At 40.5% G+C, this 25,790-nt stretch overlaps 1 protein-coding gene across 2 annotated transcripts in view; it reads left to right on the forward strand.

Moving 5' to 3' along the window:
• Nucleotides 1-25,790, forward strand: part of FSTL5 (follistatin like 5) — an 877,920-nt gene that overhangs the window by 279,947 nt on the left and 572,183 nt on the right. For both annotated transcript variants that reach the window (XM_030191590.1, XM_030191591.1), the window contains exon 4: nt 12,194-12,442. In XM_030191590.1, the coding sequence (XP_030047450.1) occupies nt 12,194-12,442 (249 nt within the window). The remainder of the gene's footprint in view (nt 1-12,193; nt 12,443-25,790) is intronic.

Below are 25,790 nucleotides of genomic sequence, written 5' to 3' on the forward strand. Positions count from 1 at the left end.
ATTCTATACCAAATAAAAAAAAAGTGAGGTCCAAAAAACAACAAATCCAAGGAGTCCAAGATGATCATAAGCAGTTCTATTTATTAATCCGCAAACGAACCTTTTCCGGAGATGGGAAGGTGGTAGAACGAGAGGACATGAAATGAGATTGAAGGGGGGCAGACTCAAGAAAAATGTCAGGAAGTATTTTTTCACGGAGAGAGTAGTGGATGCTTGGAATGCCCTCCCGCGGGAGGTGGTGGAAATGAAAACGGTAACGGAATTCAAACATGCGTGGGATAAGCATAAAGGAATCCTGTGCCGAAGGAATGGATCCTCAGGCGCTTAGTCAGGATCGGGAGGCAGGACTGGTGGTTGGGAGGCGGGGATAGTGCTGGACAGACTTGTACGGTCTGTGCCGGAGCCGAGGTTGGGAGGCGGGGCTGGTGGTTGGGAGGTGGGGATGGTGCTGGGCAGACTTGTGCGGTCTGTGCCGGAGCCGGTGGTTGGGAGGAGGGGCGGGTGGTTGGGAGGCGGGGATAGTGCTGGGCAGACTTATACGGTCTGTGCCCTGAAGAGCACAGGTACAAATCAAAGTAGGGTATACACAAAAAGCAGCAAATATGAGTTATCTTGTTGGGCAGACTGGATGGACCGTGCAGGTCTTTTTCTGCCGTCATCTACTATGTTACTATGTTACTATGATGGTGAAAATCACAAAGTTAACACGTGCAGCTGGAGAATCATGACTTGACACGACCATATTTTGGCAAAGGTGCCTGCATCAGGAGTCTGGAGTCCAATGCACTAAAGTGTTGTGTATCACAATTTGAGTAACGATAAGAAAATGTTGTTTATAATTTCAGAAAAAGCTGCTGTGCATTTACACAAAGGCGGCTTCTGCTTACGCAATCAAAGTTAGGATTAAAAGAACTACTATAACTACATTTTCTCATCACTGCTCAAATTGTGATATACAGCACTTTAGTGCATTAGACTCCTGATACAGGCATCTTTGCCGAAACATGGTCTTATCGAGTCGTAATTCTCCAGATAATGTGTTTGACGTTGTCTGTGATTTTCACCTTTAATAACTAGAAGTGCTTATGATCATCTGTGGACTCCTTGGATGATTTGTTTTTGGACCTCGCTTTTTCTTTGGAGTTTGTTACACATGAGGAGCTTGCTCTCCTCCTCCCCCCCCCCCCCCCCCTCCACCCCACTGAACTGTTGTTTCATTTTACTTTTAAAATGAAAAACAGGAAAATCAATATTTTTCTTATGCAGTCAAGGGCAGATGATCAAAAGTGAATGTGAGTGCTAAAAGCCATTAGTGCTGTTGTAGCACATGCACTCAGAAACACGGGATGATGTGTGGGATTACCGCCATAAACAGCGAGCGCACCAGGCACTTGCGCAAGCCAGATAGCATGTTAATTTAGCCTATCTCATGTAAATGAGGGCATTTCCTGTTCCCCCTAGATGATAAAAAAATAGTGCCGCAGTGAACAGAGGTGTTGAATGGCATTAGGCAGAAAACAATGCCGCAAATAACGCCAGATCATGGCTGGCATTATATCCCATCTGAGCTTAAAAGTTATATATAAGGACAGGCACCTGAAAAAAATAAAACAAAAAAGCATTGCTGTTAATCCTCCCACACAATCGATGGATTTACTCAAATACACATGTCTATTCACATACCTCAAACAGGTCTGTGATGTGACAAAAAGGCCCAAAGAAAAGCACTACAAGCACAGTCAAACAAGATACAAAGCCAAAGCAAAGAACGCAAAGACTAGGGCCACTGATAGAACTGCAGGGCAAGCTATGTATTTACGGCATTTTCAGCCAGCATCTTTTGATGCGCTTTACGGCAGGATGCACTTTACGGCACACCGACGAGCTGTCCTACACAAGGAGTGTCCCACCTATGCACATGCGCGTAGTTCCTGGCTTCTTTTAGCGCATCAAATTAATGCTCATGTGTCCTGGCTGCCTAGTATATTTTAGAAATGATGAATAGTAGTAGTAGTAGTATTACGCTGTTTAGAGGGAGTTAGTGGTACTACAGCACTGCTTATATCTGTATATATTAACTTTGATCATGACTGCGCTGCTGTTCAGCACTAGTACAGCGGTATTTTGAGAATTCTATCCTGAATAGCGCCGGGTTTTGATCATTGGCCCATCAGTTATGTGCATTGTCTTTCATTAGAATATTTATCTGCTCGCTTCAAGCTGACCCTCTCCTGTTCCCTGCAAAAGACAGGAGGACGGACAAAATGGGGGGAGCTGGATTAGGGAGCAAAGTAGCTCTTCTCTGTGCTCTTTCTACTCCAGTCTTACTTCCTGTCTCCTGTTCCTTCATATATCCTGGGAGGACAGGGGCTGAAACTGCAAAATAGCTGATTTCAGCTGCCTGAGATTCTGAACACTGGCCGATGGTCAGAACACTAGCTATAGGAGGTGAACCTTTGCTTCTCAGCTGTTTTGAGGGCACAATGGGGGCTGATATTCAGACTTCGGGAGGGAGCCTGGCTAACTCCCATGGTCGGTGGTCAGCCCAGTGACCAGCATTGAATATTTTTGGACAGTTTAAGCGCTCTTTTCCATTATTATATTCCTTATCGATACTTTGACTTTGTCTCGCATAACTCATCACAATGTAATCCATAACCGATTTGTAACAAATTGTATTTCCATGATTCATAATATATTGTAAGCCACACTGAACCCGCAAAAAGGTGGGAAAATGTGTGATACAAATGCAATAAATAAATAAATAAATAAATAAAAATAATCATCTAAGCCAATATTTGGAGATAGCTGGTTAAGTTTAAACTGGCCAAAGATATTCCAGCTATTTACACAGCCTTCAACTTACAATGGCCGTCAATGCTCTAAATACTTGGGGATAGCCAGCTATATCGCACATTCTTGCCAGTTATCTCCTAGACTCTAGCTGGGAATATTCAGTGGTGGATTGCCAGTTAAGTGCAATCCTTAGCAACATATGACTTCAAAAACTGAACACCATACTCCAAGTGGGGCCTCACCAATGACTTGTACAACAGCACCAACACTTCCTTTCTTCTGCTGGTTATGCCTGTCTATGTAGCCTAGTATCCTTCTGGGGTACACTCAGGGTTAGCAAAAGAATATTTCTTCATAGAAAGAGTGATGATGGATGTACAAAAGTGCATCCTAGTAGAAAAGGTGAAGGGAGAACCAGCGGCAGATCCTGGGACAGACACCACAGATCTTTAGTTGTTGGGAAGCAAATGTGAAGCTAGAGTCTGTGTTATTGTAACAGGAAGAGAACATGTGGAGAACAGATGGCTTTGTGAACTTTTACTGCTGTCATCTGTAGAACTCTATGAATTGCATAACTAGATTCTAATGGTTCTGTTATAGTGTAGCATTTTATTTGATAATTGTAATAAAGGCTGGATAATTTTAATATGAAGTCTGTTACTGTATTGGCATAAAGATTTACAACAGTTTATAGTGGCATTCATTTTGAAACCTAAAATGCACTTAGTCTGATGTAATTTGTCTCATTATGATACTAAAAATAAAACGTGGCCGGGCGCTAAAAATAAACTGTGGTTATGTGTATTCCTTCTAGTATCTAAGAAAGACCTTTATTTAACAAGCTGCTACACCGGAATATCAAGTAACAGGTATCTTTGATTTGAACATGATTTGCCCTTTTCATTCTCAGCTGAAGAGCTACTCCAGCAGAAGTTCTTTTGCACTTTACATGTATCAGCAGTAAAAAAAAATATTCTTATGAGATCTGATCCTCACAGCAGTCAGGGCACAGACTCTTTTATTTAGGATTGAACAATCTGTTGAGTATTGAGTAGAAAGACAGAGTGGATATAAAACATGTTTCTGTTGTGCACGTTTTTTTTTTTTTTTACCACGGTTGTCAGTCCTCCTTCTACAAAGCGAGCATATTCTGTACAGAGGCTCCTGTCTACTTAAGCTTCGTTTAGCAGGCCTTCCTCAGATATTCAGTGGCATGTAATTGTACAGTCCTGCTGAATTTCCCCTCTGACCACTATGGCACTGTGTGGCACAGTCCATGGGCAGAGTTGGGGAGAAGCCAGTAATTTCATAGGCACAGGTAATATTCAGTGCCGGCACCAACTAGAAACACATCCGAATCAGCACCAACTAGAAACACATCCGAATCAACATGAATGTACCTAGATCTCCACTACCCAAGCTGCAAAGGACTTAAATACAAATCAACTTATGCATCCAGTTTTTCCTACACTAGCACACAACTATGGAACGCTGTACCAAAGTCTTGAAAACTACATACAACCACTTACACTTCAGAAAAACACTTAAGACCCACCTTAAAAAAGGCATACTCTACCGACCCAACGTAAATGCCAGATCTCAGCGACACAACAGCACTAAAGTTTGTAGTGGTCATCACACAACTCTCCCGTTGTACGATTCCTTTATGTGGTCCTACCACATGAACCTTATCCTACCACAACATCACATTTTATTTGTTTACTCCGGAGTCTGCAAACAGCTCTCCGGCACTATGTAAGCCACATCGAGCCTACAAATAGGTGGGAAAATGTGGGATACAAATGTAACAAATAAATAAATAAATTTTATATATGGTGCTCATCCTTCTAGATCTATCTGCTACTTTTGACACTGTTGATCATAGCCTACTCCTTGATACGCTGTCCTTACCTGGATTTCAGGGCTCTGTTCTTTCCTGGTTTTCTTCTTATTTATTTATTTATTTATTGCACTTGTACCCCACATTTTCCCACCTATTTGCAGGCTTAATGTGGCTTACAAGCACCTGTTATGGCATCGCCATTCCAGGAAATAGATACAATTGGTGTTACAGAAAGATTCTAGATGGAGAAAAAAAGGCCTAAGAAAAGTTACAGAAAGATGGATATCGGAGTAGGGTGGAGTGGTGAAGTATTGTGATTAGCTATGGATTCTCACTGTGAAGTCACTGGTACAGTGTCCTGGTCCTGTAAAATGCTGACCAACAGCAGTTTACCAATCTTTCACTTGCTCATCTTCCAATGTGGTATATATCATTCAGTGTAAAAAATGTAACGGAGGATGCTATATTGGAGCAACAGGCCAGATGCTTAAGACAAGATTCAATTTACATAGACATCACATGAACAATACTGGTGCCAGTAGGGTTCCCACGCCTGTTGGTCAACATTTTACAGGACCAGGACACTGTACCAGTGACTTCACAGTGAGAATCCTGAAAGGTAACTTTAAAACCATACAAGAACGTAAGACCTTTGAAGTCAGAATGATTGAATATTTTAACACCCAACAGAAAGGACTTAACAAGGATCTGGGGTTCCTAGCCCATTATAAACCATAAAGCTGTATTTCTCTGTTGATCACCCTCCCCTCACCTATCCACACCTATCCTGTTAGAATATCAATGATATGCTTTGATGTCCCCATGCATACCTCCTACCCACCCCCATCCTCCCACCCTGTCAGACTGTTTTCACTTATATACACTGTCAGCTAGCACATTTGCTTATTTCCGATCTGACGAAGAAGGACAACCTTCGAAAGCTAATCAAGAAATGTATTAAGTTATGTCCAATAAAAAAAGTATCATCTTATTTTCTTTTCCATGTTTTATTTTGTTTGATTTCTATTGATAATCTTAAGAGTGGACTAACACGGCTACCACACTTCTCATTTAACAATGAAAGAACATATTTAAAAAGTATTAAATAAGCTAACATTATTGACAAATTAGGAAGTATTTTCTGACAGAACATCTCAATATATCGACTCAAGTCAGTATATTATTTGCTCTGAATGATTGTAATCTTTTGTATGCAGGATGCACTGGAGCATCCTTAACTTGTTTACAAGTCCTTCAAAATACAGCAGCAAAATTGATTTTTAATCAAACCACTGGTTGCCAATATGAGTACATTGTTTTGGGGTTTTTTTTAAAAATATGTACTATGGTATTTAGAGCTCTTCATGGATTAGGTCCCAGTTACATGAATGAACCTCTTCTCCCTCTCCTCCCTAAAAGGATTTCTCATATAAAGAAAGCTCTGATTTTAAATTTTCCAGCAAGAATTGCTGTTCAATATCAAAGATATTATACTGTTTGCTTTTCATTTCAAATAGTGAAGCACTGGAATTTGTTACCTCTTTATATTCAAACAGAATTTCTCTACCTGCATATTAGGAGATTGCTTAACACCTTTTTATTTTATGTTTTAATTATCTTGATGTAATTTTTCATACCAGTTAATTTTATTATGGTTAATTCCAGGGATTACTACTACTACTTAACATTTCTAGAGCGCTACTAGGGTTACGCAGTGCTGTACAATTTAACAAAGAGAGACAGTCCCTGCTCAAAGAGCTTACAATCTAATAGACAAGTGAACGGTCGGTCAGCTAGGGGCAGTCAAATTGGGGCAGTCTGGATTCACTGAACGGTAAGGGTTAGGTGCCGAACGCAGCATTGAAGAGGTGGGCTTTAAGCAAAGACTTGAAGACGGGCAGGGAGGGGGCTTGGCATAAGGGCTCAGGAAGGTTGTTCCAAGCATAGGGTGAGGCGAGGCAGAATGAGCGGAGCCTGGAGTTGGCGGTGGTGGAGAAGGGTACTGAGAGGAGGGATTTATCCTGTGAACGGAGGTTACGGGCGGGAACGTAAGGGGAGATGAGGGTAGAAAGATAGTGAGGGGCAGCAGACTGAGTGCATTTGTAGGTAAGAAGGAGAAGGATTGTATTATGTCTGTCAATTGCTTGGACTAGCCTGTAACTATCAAAGTACCTGTGATATTTATAAGGATAATTGGAGAAAAGCCCTCAGAAACCAAAGAAAACAATCCTTGGTTTGAACACTGTTACAATATTTTGTCAGTGTTTTAGTTTCTATCATTGGACTAAAAACCCCAAAGGTTTTTATATATGGTTTTTTTAATGCGTTTAAATTGTGACTGTGCTTTTAAATCATTGTCAAACTTAAAGTGCATCTTCTGTGCATTCTCTTTCAAATTTAAAAATTGACTTTGTCAAGTTCAATATTTATGCCAAATTCAGAAAATTCAAAAAATAATGGTTCAATTAAAGCTTATCTGCAGCACACCACAAGGAAATACATCAACACTTAGCTTTCATTGTTCAAAGCAGCACTTAGGATTGTTTTCTTTGGTTTCTGAGGACTTTTCTCCTCCAATTATTAACATTACAGCTTATTAACATTACAGCTACTTTGATAGTTACAGGCTAGTCCAAGCTATTGATAGTATTAGATTACCTATATTATATATTAGCCTGTACTGTGGTTGTTTGATTTGTAAGAGATTGTATTATGTCTCCCTAATTCTACTCTTTTGTAGTCAGTACCAAACCTGTTGGTAATGTAAAAGACCAGAAGTCCATTGAATTATATTGCAATTGCATTATATTATGCATATTATTGTCTTTTTTTAATTATCAATTGAGTGGAATCCCCCTATGGACATTTGCTCCTCAGATAGCTCTCCTGGTTTCCTCTTGTTTTATATAAAAACTAGTAAAAAAGGCCCGTTTCTGACACAAATGAAATGGGCACTAGCAAGGTTTTCCTAGGAGTGTGTATGTTTGAGAGAGTGTGTGTGAGAGAGAGAGTGACTGTGCGAGTGTGTGTGTGTGTGGGTGACAGAGAGAGAGTGAGACTGGGTGCGAGTGTGTCTGTGAGAGAGAGAGTGTGTGTGTGTGAGAATGAGAGTGTGTGCGACTGGAGCAGCCTCGGATCCCCGTACACACAGGATCACCCCACAGCTTTTGAGACGCACAACACTCGTGCAATTACAAAGGCTGGCCACTACACCCATGACTTTTATACTGTAAGAAAAGTCTGATATCAGATGCTAATTAGCAGCATAAAAACGTGCAACCATTGCACTGCAAAGGCCCTATTTCCACACACGAGTCATATGGTTGGTACCACAGCCTCTACTCCCTGCAAAGACCGGAGCACTGACAGGCAGCCGTCGGGACCTCATTCCTTACCCGCGGTCGCCAAAAGCGTCCCGCTCCCACGCAGGTAGCACCAGTGAGGTCATAAAGAACTGCACAGGGATGCCAGCGACCTGCGCGCACACAGCCCACAATTCCCAGTATTCCTGCTGTACAAAGCTGTGACGTCGCTGAAACCCGCCTACCACCTTCTACCTCGCTGCTGCCTGCGTGGTGTGGCGTGGTGGCAGGGGCGAGGCCTCATGTTGGTAGCGTGCGGTTGGTCATTGCTGTGTGTGATGTACATGGAAGTACGTTACGTCAATTCAGGAGATGGATACAGCAGGAGCACAAATGCTTCAAGGCTTCACTTTCTCAGCTTCAGAACGTTGGAGGTGCTTTTTATTATATAGGATTAAGCTTATCTATCATGGAACATACTATTTTATATAGTCTCTACAGTTCAGGGTCTTTAAGGTGGTCAGAATAGCGCAAAACATAGTCTCCAATGATGTCAGGGCATATAAATCACTGTTCAGGTCTATTTACATATCCTCCATTTGCAGTCAGAACAAATAGGTATCCTATTGTATTTACAGCCAGAACAAATACTTGTCAATCTCCTTTTCTTGCGGTTAAGGCATCTACATGTTGTAACTGCCACACATATCCCCATCAGTCCTTATGAATCTCCACACCATCTCTTCAGTTACTCTGTCCCATCCCAGAACAGGGTCCATTCACGTCTATACTACCACGGGCCATTTTTCAGTGCACCTTATAAAAGGACCACTAAGAAAAAACATTTCTGCCTGAGGGGGATTCAAGATGGTGACTAGAGCAGTGTGAGCATTTCTCTGCTCTCGAGATCCTCTGAAGCAGCCAGACGCTAAGAGTTTTCCCCGTATTGTATTATGGGGAAACAAAAAGGGAAAGCTAAGGTTCTTACCTCCTCGAATCTAGCAATAGTCCCTTCTGCGCGTCAAACTACCTTGGTGAGAGCACTCGGGGAGTGGACGCTCGCTTCAATGGGCTCCGCGTCTTCTGACATGGACCATAGCATAGAGGGAGTATCATTGAGCCCTCCCTCAAGCACAGCCCCCCCACGACCCAGAAGGGATTTAGCGCCGATGGTGTTACAGCAGGAGGAGGCGAATGGTGAACCTTCGTTTGTTGAAAGAGGAGGACCTGCCGGCGCTTCAACCCCAAGCGGATTGGTAATGGAGAGGGTGCAGGGAACGCCACTCTCCTTGTCTCCTGCTCGGGGTCTAAACTTCTAGTGGAAACGGAGGATTGTTAAGGCCGGCTGTGGTGATGATGGAGTCGCTATGGGATGCTATTCAAGGTTTGAACTCCACCTTTTCATCAATTTCTAGCTCCTTTAGGGGAGAAATTTGGGAATTTAAACAGACTTGTCAAAATCTGTCTGAAAATATCCAGGATCAATCAAATAAGATTATAGCGTTGGAGGGGGAAGTTACCCAGATACATAATGTTACTTCAATACTGTAATGATACTCATAAGCTTGAATACCTGGAAAATCAGGGATGCAGAAACAATCTGAGGTTTATAAACTTTCCAAAATCACCATTAATTCCTGCTTTGGAAATGTAAAAAAAAAAAACATTTTTGGAGAAATACTGGGAATACCAGCGGAGGGCTTTCCGCCCATAGTTAGAGCACAGTATATAACAAGAACTTCAAGATTGTCTAGCGTGCAACCTCAGTCTGTTTCTGATTTAAATTTGACTGAATTCCTGGAAAGCTCATTAGAAGTGGTGACAGAACAAACTACTCTTCTGGTGACTTATGCATTACAGCTGGACAGAAACAATATTTTTCGTACTTATTTTCATCATATCAATGCTCTTTTTTGGGGGTGTAAAATTCATGTTTTTCCGGATTTGGTTCGGGATACACAAAAAAGAAGGAGAGAATTCTTGGTATATAAACCAAGGGTTCTCAACTTAGGGGCATTGTTTAAGTTAACATTTCCTTGTAGATATCTCTAGACTCCACTAATTATGTTTTTTTGATCCCCCAAAATTGCTACAGTTTATTAATTCTACAGAAAGTGTTAAGGTTCCCTTGATTATACCCAATAGTTAAAATGCTGTTCAGTCAGCTGCGAGTGTTGTCTTACTCCCCAATGCTCTAATGATATAAGTTTATTTCCCTTTTTTTTTCTTTTTACCTAGTATCTGGATCCAAAAGTATTGTGGACAAAATTAATGGGGAAAGATTTCCGTAGTTTTGATTTGTGTATTTCTTTTAGTTTGAATTTACGGATATTGCTTAAACGTTTATGTTTAAAATGTAAATGTAAAAAAAATATATAGGTGCGGACCATATGTATTCTAAAGCAACACACATAGATTTTAAAAATGACCATGATCTGCCCATTCCATGCTCATGGCCATTCCCTCTTTTCAACTTGTGACTTAGAATGTTCGTACATCACGTACGCTTAGATAGTTCTGTGCATAAATTCTAATTAATGCCACTAATTAATTAGTCTCATAAACAGGACTGAATTAGTTAATGTGCAAGGACATATGTCAAATCAACTGACTTCATAATATCCCAAGGAACTATCTATTGTTACATGTTACAAAAGCAGCCAGATATATTCAAATTGATCATATTATTAAGGAAAAAAAGAATCTGTTCCTTAATCGGATCGTCAAAGTTCAGAGCATAATTATTGCTTAAACTGGATTGTACCAGAGCAAAAGAGTGCAAATCTTCATCCATCCAGTTTTGTTTAAATTTTATTTAAATAAAGTTTCAAAAATTTTTTGAAACAAAGTATAGTCTGGTTATACAATCTCTCCTTGCAAAACATTCATTAACTTCTTCAAAATCACATTCCAGTAAGGCATGAGATTAAAAAAGATACAGTCGATTCCAAATTGACAAGAACCCCCACCAACATGACCAGGTTTTGATACTTCATCAGGGAAGAGGTTCACTGCAAGACACAACAGCACTCAATGCAGGCTTGACTTCATAGGTGTACTCTTGTGAACAAAATCTACAAAACTTATAAATTTCATCCTAATAGCAAAACTTACAAAACAACAGACTTGCATACTGACTTGCCTATAAAATGATCATGGCTATTTTCCCCCACTGCTGCTGCAGTTTAAATGTCCATCAACTGATCGAAAATAGAGCTACTCAATTGGATGTGCAAATGAAAAGAATTGCAAAAATCTGATTGGATAAAAAAATATGCAAACATCTGATTGGATAAAATAAATATAAGCAAAAATCTGATTTGATAAAAACAAAAAGAGCCTCAGAACCGATCAAACTAATGACCACCTATCGGCTGAAGTGTGTTGAGTACATATATCCAGCGCTGTTCTCTATAATAGTCGATCAATACTTTGTTTCAAAAAATTTTAGAAACTTTATTTAAATAAAATTTAAACAAAACTGGATGGATGAAGATTTGCACACTGCTCTGGTACAATCCAGTTTAAGCAACAATGATGCATATGCTGTGAACCCTGAGGATTTGATTAAGGAACAGATTCATTTTATCAATATTTTCCTTTATGATATGAGCAATTTGAATCTATCTAGCTACTTTTGTAACTTATAACAATAGATAGTTGCTTGTTAATTGGCAATTATCAGCGCTGATTGTTTTTTTAACCAATTAGGTTATGCACATTGTAATGGAATATATTTCAGTTTCCGCATGTAAATCACAGCGCAATATATAGAATCTGTGGATTAGTGGGTATGACCTTTTTCTAACAAATCGTAAGCCATTGTCAAGTTCTAAAATTAAGCATTGCATTTTATCATTACAAAATGTAAAAGCATTTCACTGACATGTACATTAAAATGTGATATAAATATACATAAGATCAAAAAATCTAATATCAAAGATGGAATTTTACTGTATTTATTTATAGTTAAAAAATGTTTGTAATCTACCTGTTAAAGGTAATAATAAAAACATCCTCATGAATAAATGCATATATTCGTACATATTTTATGGATACACTGCTATTTCTCTGGAGGAATTGGGGAAGAATATTCACCCCTATTATAAAAAAAAATATATATATATATATATACACTTAATTTATGAACATTTCTTCTGCCTACTTAACAGTTATTATACCTAAAATTTTAGAATGGCCCCTATGTGCTTATTATGAAATTAATTATTCATTGTCTTGCCTTGATTTTTAGGATACCTGGTTCAGGATGGTCATTTTGGATCTTGTGAGAATAAATATTGCGGTCTAGGCCGGCACTGTGTTCTTAACAGGGAGACTGGACAAGATGAATGTGTGTGCATGGAACACTGTAAACCACATTACAAACCTGTGTGTGGTTCTGATGGAGAATTCTATGAAAACCACTGTGAATTACACCGAGCTGCATGCCTGAAAAAGCAAAAGGTTACTATTGTCCATAATGAAGATTGTTTCTTCAAAGGTAAGTACTTAAGTGTAATACTTTGGAATATCAGCTACATTTGTTTGCCAGAGGGATCCAAAAATGATTGAGCTCAGCATGATAGAATATCCTTTCAAGATACTGTAGGAAGTGAAAATTTGAAGCAGTAAATCTTATCTACTAAAATAGAAAAAAATAAAGCCAGTAAAACAACCTTCAAAGAATGTCAACTCTTTTAGAATCTAATAGAAATGTTGCCTGTCCAACCGTCTTCTGAATATAATTTAGGGGGAAAGATATCAATGTGGGATTTTTAAGATGGGTTATTTTACTACAAGTTCTGCTATTTTAGAACAGAGTTTCATTACATAAATAACCCAACTTAATGGTAGACCACATGGATAACTTCACCCTTAAACATTCTCTGTTTAATTTTTAAAGTATAATTTGGTCTTCATGCAGGAGTTTTTGAGATAGCATTGTCCAACTAGATCATTATGATCAGTTCAGAAGGTACTGCTCATCCCACCATCGAAAGAGATGAGTACATTGGTCATGAGAATGCATACCTTTTTATGTGTAGAATTTAATGGGAAAAAATCATTTAGGGGCCTTTTTACTAAGCTGTGTAGGTGTATACACACGTCAATTTGGAGTTACCACCCAGCTACCACGTGGCCTGAGTGGTAATTTTGTTTTTTACATGGTTCGCCATGCGTGCCGAAAAATAATTTTTTTTCTTGCGCACAGTGGAAATGGGCGGTAATTGTCATAAGTATATAAGTAATGCCATACTGGGAAAAGACCAAAGGTTCATCAAGCCCAGCATCCTATCCCCGACAGCGACCAATCCATGTCAAGGGCACCTGGCAAGCTACCCAAACGTACAAACATTTTATACATGTTATTCCTGGAATTGTGGATTTTTCTCAAGTCCATTTAGTAGTGGTCTATAGACTTGTCCTTTAGGAAACCGTCCAACCCCTTTTTAAACTCTGCCAAGCTAACCGCCTTCACTACGTTCTCCGGCAACGAATTCCAGAGTTTAATTACGCATTCGGTGAAGAAAAAATTTCTACTATTTGTTTTAAATTTACTACACTGTAGTTTCATTGCATGCCCCCTAGTCCTAGTATTTTTGGAAAGTGTGAACAGACGCTTCACATCCACCCGTTCCACTCCACTCATTATTTTATATACCTCTATCATATCTCCCCTCAGCCGTCTCTTCTCCAAGCTGAAAAGCCCTAGCCTCTTTAGTTTTTCTTCATAGGGAAGTCGTCCCATCCCCGCTATCATTTTTGTCGCCCTTTGCTGCACCTTTTCCAATTCTACTATATCTTTCTTGAGATGCGTAGATGATTACCGCACAGTAACCGTGTGAGACCTTACCGCTAAGTCAATGGGTAAGGTCTCAGACCCAAAATGGATGTGCACCAATTTTTATTTTGCTGCACGTTCATTTTCGGCAAACTTTTTTTAAAAAAGGCCTTTTTTACAGGCGCGCAGCCCATTTTTCAGCGCACCTTAGTAAAATGATCCCTTAGAGACAAATAAGGTATTCAGGCACAGGGTCAAAACCTGTTTTCTAATCAAGCTTTTGACTAACCCAGTTGGAAAACGTCTTTAACATTCTAGCCTTTGCTTGAATGGGGTGATGTTTTTCTGGTTATATGCTTCTGTTTTTATTTAGATTTTATGATTTTACTTGCTTAGGACCTTTTTTTATTGCGGTGTACAGCCTGGGGGCATCCGCACATGCAGGATAAAAAGCAGAAAATTAGGGAATATTTTCTGCATATGTTCAGGCCATTTTACAGCCTGGATCCCTTTAAAGGGAGTTGAGATTGAATTCCCATAAGGCCATGTGCTCTTGAAACTGTGATGATGAGAACTGGAGAAGCCGATGATTCAGTGAGCCCCAGCTGGCTAGTTAACACCTTCTTCATGGTACAGATTTAATCTCAGGAGGGAGAAAGAAAGAAAGAAAGAAAGAAAGAAAGAAAGAAAGAAAGAAAGAAAGAAAGAAAGAAAGAAAGAAAGAAAGAAAGAAAGAAAGAAAGAAAGAAAGAGAGACTCTTAGCAGAGAAGGGAGGAAGCCCTGTGGCCACTAGCAGAGCTAGGCTCTTAGCTTACCTGTTAGGGTGATTCCAAGCAAGCAGAGAGACAGAGAGAGAGAGAGAGAGAGAGAGAGAGAGAGACCTGAAAGGAGGGGGGGGGGGGAAGAGGAGTCTGGGTAATTTTCATGTAACCCCAGCTAGCACTTGTTCGTACTCCTAAAGAAGAGAGAGAAATCCCAACCAAGGGAAGCCATGCCAGCCTTTAATGCCAGAATCAAGGTAGGGCAAAAAGGGATAGAAGTTTTAACTCCTTCATGGCAGTTATGACTCAGAGAGCCAGAAAAGAGAGAGGGTCCTGGAAAAGGCCAGGCTAATTTAAGCCCATATTATGTCCGTTAAGAGTAAATCTGCAGAAGAATTCTGAAAGCGTTTGTTAGAGGGGAAGGGCCACTCAATAGTCAGACTCTCTGCTATAGGAAAAGAGGGATACATGCTAAAGTTTTGTCAAAGTTCCAAACTGGTAGAAACAAATGGCTGTTAGAGTAAGGTTGCAGAAGTGCAGTGTTCTAAATGAATGGGGCAACCCCATAGTCTAAACTCTCTGTTTAGGGGGAAAGAGAGATAAATGTTAAAAAGGGTTGTTAAGCTGTCTACTAAAAATACTTGTTAGAGTTGCCTACTTTGGGTTCATGAAGAAACGGGTAACCCTCTTTAGTACCTAAGGGGATCTTTTAAAAAGGCACGCCAAAAACTGGCACATTTGGTGCACGCCGGACCCTTATTGAAGCACACCTGGAAAAAAGTGATTATTTTAACGGGTCGGAAAACGGATGTGCAGCAAAATGAAAACCAGAACGCGTCCTTTTTTGCTCTGAGACCTTACCGCCACCCATCGACTTAGCGATAAGGTGTCATATCTGGATGGTAAGCATGCAGCGCACGCCAAGTGCCATTTACCACTGGGTAGGCGCCCCACAGTAGAAAATATTTTCTACCACATGTTTTCGGTGCACACCAAATTCGGAATTACTGCCCAGGGCACGTGGTAGTCAGGTGGTAATGCCAATTTGGCACACGCTGGACGTGTGTAGGCCCTTACGAGCCTTTGCAAAAGGGCCCCTAAGAGAAGAAGGTTTGTCTGAAAGGGGGAGAGGCAGAAGGAACTGATGGAGCCTAGAAGAGCTGTGAGCAGAGTGACTGCAGCACTAGTTCATGAGAGCAGGAGAGCCCCGGTTTGAGTAAAGTAGAAATTGTTGCTGATTTTTAGATAATCTATTGTCTTTGTGCATGGTGTCCCACTTGTATCTCTTTAAAGAATGTATTTTGTTTGAACTGCACTGAGTTTTGTGTTGTGTTTGGATGTGATTTAAAATAAATCTTGCCTAAGAGCTTTCACCCGAACTGGCATCGCTTGTGCATTCTCTGCCAGGGTTTGATTAGAGAAAGGTGAATGGTTACAATGCTAACTGTCCCCTAGGAAGTACATCCTTAAGAGCGGAGTGGGGGAAGGGGTTTGGTTTACTAATAAAGCCACAGGGAAACTCTGAGAGAAGACTGCTGGAGTTTGCCTGAATAGTTACCAGGTGCCTGCACTGAATATCGGACATACCTGGACAACTTTTGGTGGGTATTTAATGCTGGTACCTGGATATGGGTCAGCATTGAATATCCAGATCCAACTCAGCCAGTGGCTGTGTTTTGAAAAATGTTGAATATTAGCTAGACAATATTTAATGTGGATATGGATTTATCTATGTGAAAACCATTTTTACAAGCAGCAAAAATGATCATCCATAAATAACAATGTGACGGGTTAATCCCTTTAATAATTAATGTTCACTGGTTACCTATAAAGGCATGTATAGCTTTTAAAGTATGTACCATGGTTTTTAAAATCTTATATGGTGGCCCAGTGAGTAGCACCTTACACCCACCCTGTTGGCCTTGTGTCTCCCCAAATCCCTCAACCCCTCCTTATCTTGAAGCAGGAGGAGGGAGTTGCACTCCCTCCACCTGCAATCACCGCCTTCAAAATGGGATGCACTGGTCAGGGATTCAGAACCATATAAGGGAGTTTCTCCCTTATATGGTATTGAAACTCCACCAGCGCATCTCAGGATGCAGTGGGCAGGGCAGGGTGCAGTATTTGAAAGCAGCATTCACGGGAGGAGGGGAATGCAACTCCTTCTCCTACTTCAAGGTATGTGGGAGTTTGGCGGACTTGTGGGGCTCTAGGTCACCAGATTTGGTGGTGGGGGGTGCCTACTGGGCCACCAGGGAAACCTTTTTTGTGTGGAGGGGGGATGGAGGCCCACTGGACCTTCAGCTCCCTTGTGTCCGGGAGGGGGTGGGGGACCTCTAAACATGCTGGACAGGGCTCCCTATTCCTCCCCAATGCTCTGTAAACCCTAATGCCAGCTCCAAGCTGGTGTAGGTTTTGCTGCAGGATCAGCGCTAATATGTGACACGCTGCTCGCTGAGCATTGGGGAGGAATACCTAATGCCCTCTTTAGCATGCATTTGCATGCTACTTGCACTCAGAGCTGGTGAGCTCGTTGTTACACATGCTCACCGGCACTGATCCTAGGGCGCAGGCAAACGTGGGTACTAGTCCAGCTCTAATGACCTCTAGTGCCCATGTTGCCTTTGATTATCTGCCTGATAGTGAGGTACAGAGCCCATAGTAAAGTGAGATGAAAGCAGTTTACTGCAACTGCTGACAATTCCCCAACCTGTGCTATACTCACTGCCGTGCACAGTGAATGACAATCTACACAACATTCTGGGTTCTAAGTATAAAACTGGATTGTGTCAAGATAATATAATTTCAGTAAAATGTCTGATTCTCCTAATGTTTAGATTTTGGCATTATTATTTTAAAGAAGAGTACTAATAGTAGATTTCATTTTTATGCAAAGTAGATTTCATTTTTATGCATTTTTATGCAAAATATTTCTCTGTGTCTTTCTATGATGAGCTGAAAGTGTTACTTTTGGCTGGAGGATTAGAGCAGGGGACCTAATGGCAGTTCCCAGACCCCAACAACCTGAGAGAAATAGATAGGGAGAAAGATGATTACGGTTTAAGGAAATAGAGAGAGAAGGGAGTATATATGAGTCTGGGGCACAGGGAAGGTCAAGAGCATATTTGGAAACTGTGTGTAGTCTGAAAGCCTACCCTTTCGGTCTGACAGTTGCTGAGTTTTGCTGAATTTGGAACTACATAGTTGCCATGAATCAATTGTTTCAAAACTGTTTTATCTGGATGCTTGGATGATTTTCTGTGTATTTTAAGACTTAGGGTATATCTATCAAGGTACATTATGGTCATAATCTGCTAAGTAATACCACTTGTATCTCTCACTCTGGAAATGGCGATTGCCATGACGGAACAATGTAAGCTACATTGAGCCTGCAAATAGGTGGTAAAATGTGGGATACAAATGCAACAAATAAATAAATATGGCGATTAAAGTTGTGTGTGCAAATCAGCGTGCCATGTTGATTTGCACACGTTACTATAACTTAATTGATTAATGAGCTAGTCTACACCTACAATTGGTTGTTAATTGGCCTTAATTGAGAGTTGCATGCACATCATATTCTATAACGATGTGCACAATACTCCTATAGCATGTAATTTCAAGGGGGCATGGATAGGGGCATTCCAGGGGTGTTCCCAGAATGTATGTTCATTGTTACAGAATATTACTACTACTTATCACTTCTATAGTGCTACAAGGCATACGCAGCGCTGTACACCATACATGAAAAGACAGTCCCTGCTCAAAGAGCTCAGAATCTAAATAGGATAGGCAAACAGACAGAACAACTAAGAGGTAAGGGAATTAAAGAGGTGGGGATAAAAGGGTTCAGGGCAAGTGAGTAGTGGTTAGGAGTCAAAAGCAGCGGTAAAGAGGTGGGCTTTTAGCCTGGATTTGAAAATCGCCAAAGACGGGGCTCGGGAAGTCTATTCCAGGCGTGAGGTGCAGCGAGATAAAAGGAACTGAGTCTGGAATTAGCAGTAAAGGAGAAGGGGACAGACAAGAGAGATGTATCCACAGAACGGAGTAACCGAGGGGGGGGGGGGGCGTTTGACAAGAGTGGAGAGGTACTGGGGAGCGGTAGAGTGAATGCACTTATAGGTCAGTAAGAGAAGTTTGAATTGAATGCGGAAACGGATAGGGAGCCAGTGAAGTGACTTGAGGAGAGGACTAATAGACTTGATCTGCGCTTAACTTAGGCACCAGCATTTACACCTGCTTTCTGCAGGCATAATTGTGGGTGCCTAAAGTTAGTACTGTTTTTGTGCTTAGTGCTATTCTATAATGGATGTGGATCCTTTATAAAACAGACTCAGCACTTACATTTTTCAGCGCTGATTTTTGGCACCATTTATAGAATTTAGTCCAACGTGTGCTATTTTTACCTTAATGGTGTTATAGGGCACTAATGCATGTTATATTATAATAACGCATGCTATTTTTTAAGTTACTGTAGGTTGCATAGTATTGAGATGCAAAGCATGCAAATTAGCTCGTTACTGGAAAAATTGCTGGCTGGAGCAACAGAAGAGTTAAATGACTGTTTGCCTCTGTTGGATCATCTAAAGCTTCATTTCAACTATTTGTATTTTTTCTTTGCCTTTTTCTATACCTAAAAAGAAAGCTAAAACTAAGGTCACAATATCTGATTGTACTCCTATTCAAGGCCCTATGGCCTCATGGAAGACTTCAGAGGAAATTGGAAAGTCACGGGATAGGAGATAGTGTCCTATTATAGATTAAAAACTGGTTAAAAGATAGAAAACAAGAGAGTAGGGATAAATTGTCAGTATTCTCAATGGAGAAGGGTAGATAGTGGGGTTCCGCAGGGGTCCGTGCTGGGATCACTGCTTTTTAATATATTTATAAATGATTTAGAGATGGTAGTAACAAGTGAGGTAATTAAATTTGCTGATGACACAAAGTTATTCAAAGTTGTTTGTATAACTTTGTTTCATCAGCAAATTTAATTACCTCACTGGTTAAATCGCAAGAAGATGCTAAATAAGACCAAGAAAATTATAATGCCTCTGTATTGTTCCATGGTATGATCTCATCTTGAGTATTGTGTTCAATTCTGGTTGCAGTATCTCAAAGAAGATATAGTGGAATTAGAAAAGATTCAAAGAAGAGCGACCAGAATGATAAAAGGGATGGACATCCTCTCATATGAGGAAAGGCTAAAGTGATTAGGGCTCTTCAGCTTGGAAAAGAGAAAGGTGGAGGGGGGGGGGGCGGGGATATGATTTAGGTCTATAAAATCCTGAGTGGTGTAGAATGAGTAGAAGCAGGGCCAGCTCAAGCTATAGACCAGGTGAGGCTATGGTCGTGGGCGCCAGCACCAAAGGGCACCAAATACCCAACCCATGATGTCTCCCGGCCCATAAAGCACAAACAGTGGCATACCAAGGGTGAGGCACAAACAGTGGCATACCAAGGGTGGGGTGGTAGTGGTAGACTGTCCAGGATACAGATCAAAAGGGGAGATTTTCCACTCCCTCTGCTCCATCGATCCCTTCTTTTGAAACTTCCCCTGCCGAGCCACAGTCACCACATCTCCTCCAGGTGGCGCCTCGCTATCCCTCGCCTTTATCCAGCCTGAACCTTCACCCCCACCTGGCCGCCGATGCTGCTACTCTGCTGGAGGAGAAGCAGCGGCAGTAGCGGCAAATAGTAAATATCTTGGGTTTTGGAATGTGTGGTCTCTGCACTACCTGTGGCTGCCAATCCTGCCCCTTTGAGGTCACTTCCAGTTCTGGGGCAGAGCCACACCCACAGGTAGTTAGACCCACAATCTTAATATTTTAATTTCATCCTACCATGGCTTTTTTTTAACGTTTTGCTGCTAATTTGGAGCGGGAGGAGGAGGAGTAGCAGAATTGGGGGGGGGAGGGCATGAAATGTAAAAAAGGAGTGAAGGGGCCAGGAGTATTGGATGGAAGAGAGAAAGAGGGGCAGATTCTGATGGAAGGGGGAGAAAGGGCAGACACTGGATGGAGAGGGCAGAGACAGGGGGCAGACGCTGGAGAAAGAAAGGACAGATGCTAGATGGAAGGAGCAGAGAGAGGGGCCAGAAGCTGGATGGGAAAAGGCAGAGAGAGAGGACAGAGAGCAGCAAATTGGCCCCAAAGTAGGGGGCAGGGCAGGGGTGGGACAGATGGGAGATGGGGTATGGGGGGCCCAAAACCAAATGTTGGCCCAGGGTGCCACAACCTCTTGAGTCAGCCTCAGTAGAAGTGAATCAGTTTTTCACTCTGTCAAAAAGTACAAAGACCAGGGGACACTAAATGAAATTACATGGAAATACTTTTAAAACAAATAGGAGGAAATACTTTTTCACTCAAAGAATAGTTAAGCTCTGGAACTTGTTGCTGGAGGATGTGGTGTATCTGGGTTTGAAAAAGATTTAGACAAGTTCCTAGAGGAAAGGTATGTAGTTTGTTTCTGAGATGGACATGGAGGAAGCCATTGCTTGCCCCGGGATTGGTAACGTGGGTTGTTGCTACTACTTGGGTTTCTGGCAGGTACTTGTGATCTGGATTGGCCACTATTGGAAGCAGGATACTGGGCTAGATGAACCATTGGTCTGATCCAGTATGGCAATTCTTATGTTGCTATGTTCTTATGCATTGCATTGCACCTTAGTAAATACCCTCCTGAGTTTTCAGCTGCAAATCCATCTTAATATATAAGAATAGCTTAAATGTTATGCTTATTAATTTAGGTGTGCCATTTTAATAGATTTATGACCCTAACTAATAAACCTATTGCTGAACATCAGTGCTAAGCTCATAATCTTTTCCCCCTAAATCTACTCCTGTTGCCACTCACTTTTTGAGTATAAATTTGGGCACTCTGCCCTTGTAAATTTTCATAGAGGCCAATTTAAGGGGCTAATTCTCAAAATTAAGAATGTACATCATTTCGATATCAGGCTCACACATATGAAATTTATTATCTAGATCAGAAATTAGAGAAGGTTAAAAAGCAATGCTGTAGAAAGTTAATTGGCAAGTGTTGTTCTATTCCTACCTTATAGAGTCCCTCTCATTCAGTTGTAAGTTAAAATTATTTTAATTCATTGTGACATCTAATAATGTTCATATAGGGGAAGCAAGTGATGATAACAATAGCAATATAATAATTTGCATTTTAATAGTGTCTTTCATCAAAACACTTCAAATGTACTTTACAGTTATTGCACATTGGGTACAATATATGTGTACGATTCCAGCTGCGGGCTGAATGTACAGTAACTCAGAAACTGCATGACATCTTCCCTGGTTTGAAAGAGAAGGAACAGCGTTATCATTATTAGAAAATTACAGCTGAATGAACTGAAGTACAAGGGAGTAAAGAGACTTTTGCAAGGTCACCAAATATCAATGGGGAAAGACATGACTGGATCCTCAGAAGTTCGCTTGCCTTTTAGTTACATATTCATTTCCTTAACTATTTCTTTATTTCTTTATTTATTTATTTTGAGGTTTTCAAAGTAAAGCAAGTAATTATAGTTTTCAATATTTCATATACTTTGATTTAAAAACAGAATTATAGTTATTTCATGACTTCTGTTATTGAACTGTATAAAATAATTAAACTATGAATTATTGGATGCTTGTTTTCCTTTATCTTATACCCCAAATTACTGGAATAATTACATAGGGATTTTTTCTTCCACAATCATAGAAAGGGTCAAAGCAGACAACACAAAGACAAAATAAAAAGCACCAAGGGCCCTCAGGAGTGCACGTTCGGAGTTGTGAGTTTTTCAGAGAATTAGAGAAGAGTCAAAGGAATTAAAAATGTGAGAAAAGCAGAGAGAGAGAAAGAGAGAGAGAGAGAGAGAGAGAGAGAAAGAGAGAGAGAGAGAGAGAGAAAGAGAAAGAGAGAGAGAGAGAGAGAGAGAGAGAGAGAGAGAGAGAGAAAGAGAGAGAGAGAGAGAGAGAAAGAGAAAGAGAGAGAGAGAGAGAGAGAGAGAGAGAGAGAGAGAGAAAGAGAAAGAGAGAGAGAGATTCCTAAGTGTGTTGATGAGCTGTATTCTTCAGTTTTTATGTTAAGGATAACTCACTAGATCCCTGATACAGGTGTTTGACACTGAAACACGGCCTGGGTCAGGTCTATAGGCAGCAAAAAAAGGGATTAGTGTTTTATCCCAATCTTGAGGGCCCTTGGTACTGTTTTTTGATTTTGTATAGGTTTTCTTTTTTTCAATACCATCTCTTGAAAATAGAAATTGAATAGCTTTGCACATAATAATGTTATTTAAATTGCTTTTTGAAGCCTTCAGAAAAAGAGTTATTTCGCTAGCGAAATTATTACAGATCTGATTTCAGATTGAATGTGTTTATTCATGTCACCGAATCATCAAAAAAGCAACATGTATCCCTTGTGTTTGTTTCTTGGCATTCCTGTATATTAACAGGAAATCACCCTGTGTGAATACTGTGTTATGACATTCAGGGGCACTTTTACAAAGGCGCAGTAGGGAATACTGCGCGGGTAGCACATGCCAAATCAGACCTACTGCAGGAGTAACGCAGGAGCCTGGTGGTAGTTCTGAACTTGGCACATGCAGTTTCTCTCTGTGGAAAATAATTTTTTATTTTCTACCACGGGGGCGTTCCTGGTGGTAATTGGCAGCACGACCATATTGCCGCGTGCTACCCAATTACCACAGAGTTAGCGCATGAGGACTCACCACCACTTAAATAGAAGGTGGTAAGGGGGTCACACTGTAAATGGCCAGGCGCTAATTTTGGGCTTAGTGCCAGGCCATTATTGCTGTAAATAGAAATTTGACTTTTTGGCAGACACACTAACGTGGCCTGAATGCATGGGAAAAACCACCAGCTAAAAGTAGCACAGGCCACTTTTTAGCATTCCTTTGTAAAAGGGCCTCTTAGTACTACACACATTGATGAAGTGTCTTTGGAATGAGATTAAAAAAAACCCACTAGGGTCAATATTCAAAGTTATGGCCACTACATTAAGAAAAGTGGATGATGTATGTGCTTTCTTTCTACTGGATATATAGTAACACTATCCATTGTAGGAACACCTACAAAAAGATGTAAAGAGGATGGAGTCGGTCCAGAGGGCATTTACAAAATTGGTCAGTGGTCTCTGTCATAAATGTTGGATTATTTGTAGTAAATAATTAGCAGATTTTAGTACACACAGCTTCAGCTTTAGAAATGTTAATTTCTTTCTTCATCTCTCTCTCATTCACCCCTGAATAATTCACTGCTGAGTCACTTTAAAGTTGAAGTAACAAAACATCTGTTTACTCACAGTTTGCAGTTAGATTATAATCAGACAGACTTATATATACATATTACTATACATTTGTATTATCAGCTCCTTCCATGTGCTTAGATGGTAATGGATGCTCACACCACCATAGATCCTCTCAGGTTAGGAGAGATCATGAGCTCCATGTGCTCCATGTGCTGCATGTGCTGCATCTAACCCCCACAGGAAGTTGCATAGCTGTGTGACCTCTCTAAGTAATTCACATCAGAGGTCACAGAGTAATCACAGAGAAATAATAGGTGACAGGCAATGCATGCAAAAATACAATACATTCCAACAAACCCCTTCTCATGCATAACTGTCATGCAATTATTTATTCATACAAAGTCCAAGCTTTATACGCAGATTCACAAAATGTTCTCTGGGTAACGGTTTGGTCATGATGTCAGCTGTCATCTCACTGGTGTGACAATAGTGTAGACTGATGACCCCTTCTTTTGCCAACTCTCGCACGTTGTGGTATTTCGTTGCGATGTGCTTGGTGCGTGACTGAACCTTGTCATTCTGTGACAGTCGGATGCAGCTCTGATTATCTTCCATTATCTGGATTGGTCTCTTTTCAGCTATTCCGAAATCCAGCAAAAGTTTTTCAATCCACATCAGTTCTCTGCACGCTTCCGATACGGCCACATATTCAGCTTCTGTAGAAGACAAACTCACAATACTTTGTTTATGACTGGCCCATGAAATTTGTACATTTCCATACATAAACACATATCCACTTGTGGATTTATAATCAGAATGATCCCCTGCCCAATCTGAATCACAGTAACATATTAGTTTTGGATTACTATTGGCTGAAATCTTTAATTTACAATCAATGGTACCCTTTAAATACCTTACCATCCTTTTAACTGCAGTCCAATCTGATTTGGTAGGTGAGCTGACCCTTCTGCTCAAAATTCCTACTGCATTTGCTATATCAGCCCTGTATGTGGTAGCTAGATATAAAAGCTTACCTATGGCTGATCTATATTGGATGTTATCTGGTAAAGGTTCTCTTACTGTTTCATCCTTCAGAAAATCAGTGATCATGGGAGTGCTTACAACTTGGGCATCTTGCATACCTAAACTTTCAATAAGCTCATTTATTTTCTGCTTCTGGCTTAGAAGATAAGAACCATCATTTTGTTTCTCAATTTCTATACCAAGATAGTATGACACATTACCAAGTTCTTTTATCTCAACATTCAGGTTTAAACACTTTACAATGTCCTTGTACTCTTGCTCACTTTTGCTTGCAATGAGCAGATCATCAACAAAAGCTAAAATGTATGCATATTGTCCATTTGTGCACCTAGTGTACAAGCATTTATCTGCTTCACCTTGCTTAAATCCTAAATTTGTCAATATTTCATGCAATTTTTCATTCCAACATTTTGCACTTTGCTTTAATCCATAAAGACCTTTGTTTAATTTACACACTAGCTGTCTTTGTTTTGTATTTATGAAACCTGTTGGTTGTTCCATGTACAAGTCTTCAGTTATATCTCCGTGAAGAAACGCTGTTTTCACATCAATGTGTTTGACTTGCATGCCTTTTGAGACTGCAATGCTCAGAAGTGTTCTTATTGTCGTGTGTTTCACTACAGGTGCAAACACTTCATCAAAATCTTCTCCATATTTTTGAAGATATCCCTTTGCCACTAGTCTGGCTTTATACCTTTCCACTTTTCCTTGTGCATTCCTTTTTAACTTGAATACCCATTTGCATCCTATAGCTTTCTTGCCAGGAGGTAATTTTGTAAGAATCCAAGTATTATTTTTATCCAATGCATCAATTTCTTCTTGTGCAGCTTTACGCCATTCAGCAGCTTCTTCTGCTGGCATTTTCTCAATCTCATCCCATGTTAAGGGCTCTTGAGCTTCTGCTGACTTTGTTAGGTAAGACAGTCTTGGGGGTGGAACACCTTTGTTTTCCCTGGATGAGCGTCTGACAACAGGTTGGTCTGACCTTTCCGCATCCTCT

This window comes from Microcaecilia unicolor, chromosome 2 (assembly GCF_901765095.1).
Source record: "Microcaecilia unicolor chromosome 2, aMicUni1.1, whole genome shotgun sequence".
Taxonomy (NCBI): Eukaryota; Metazoa; Chordata; class Amphibia; order Gymnophiona; family Siphonopidae; genus Microcaecilia; species Microcaecilia unicolor.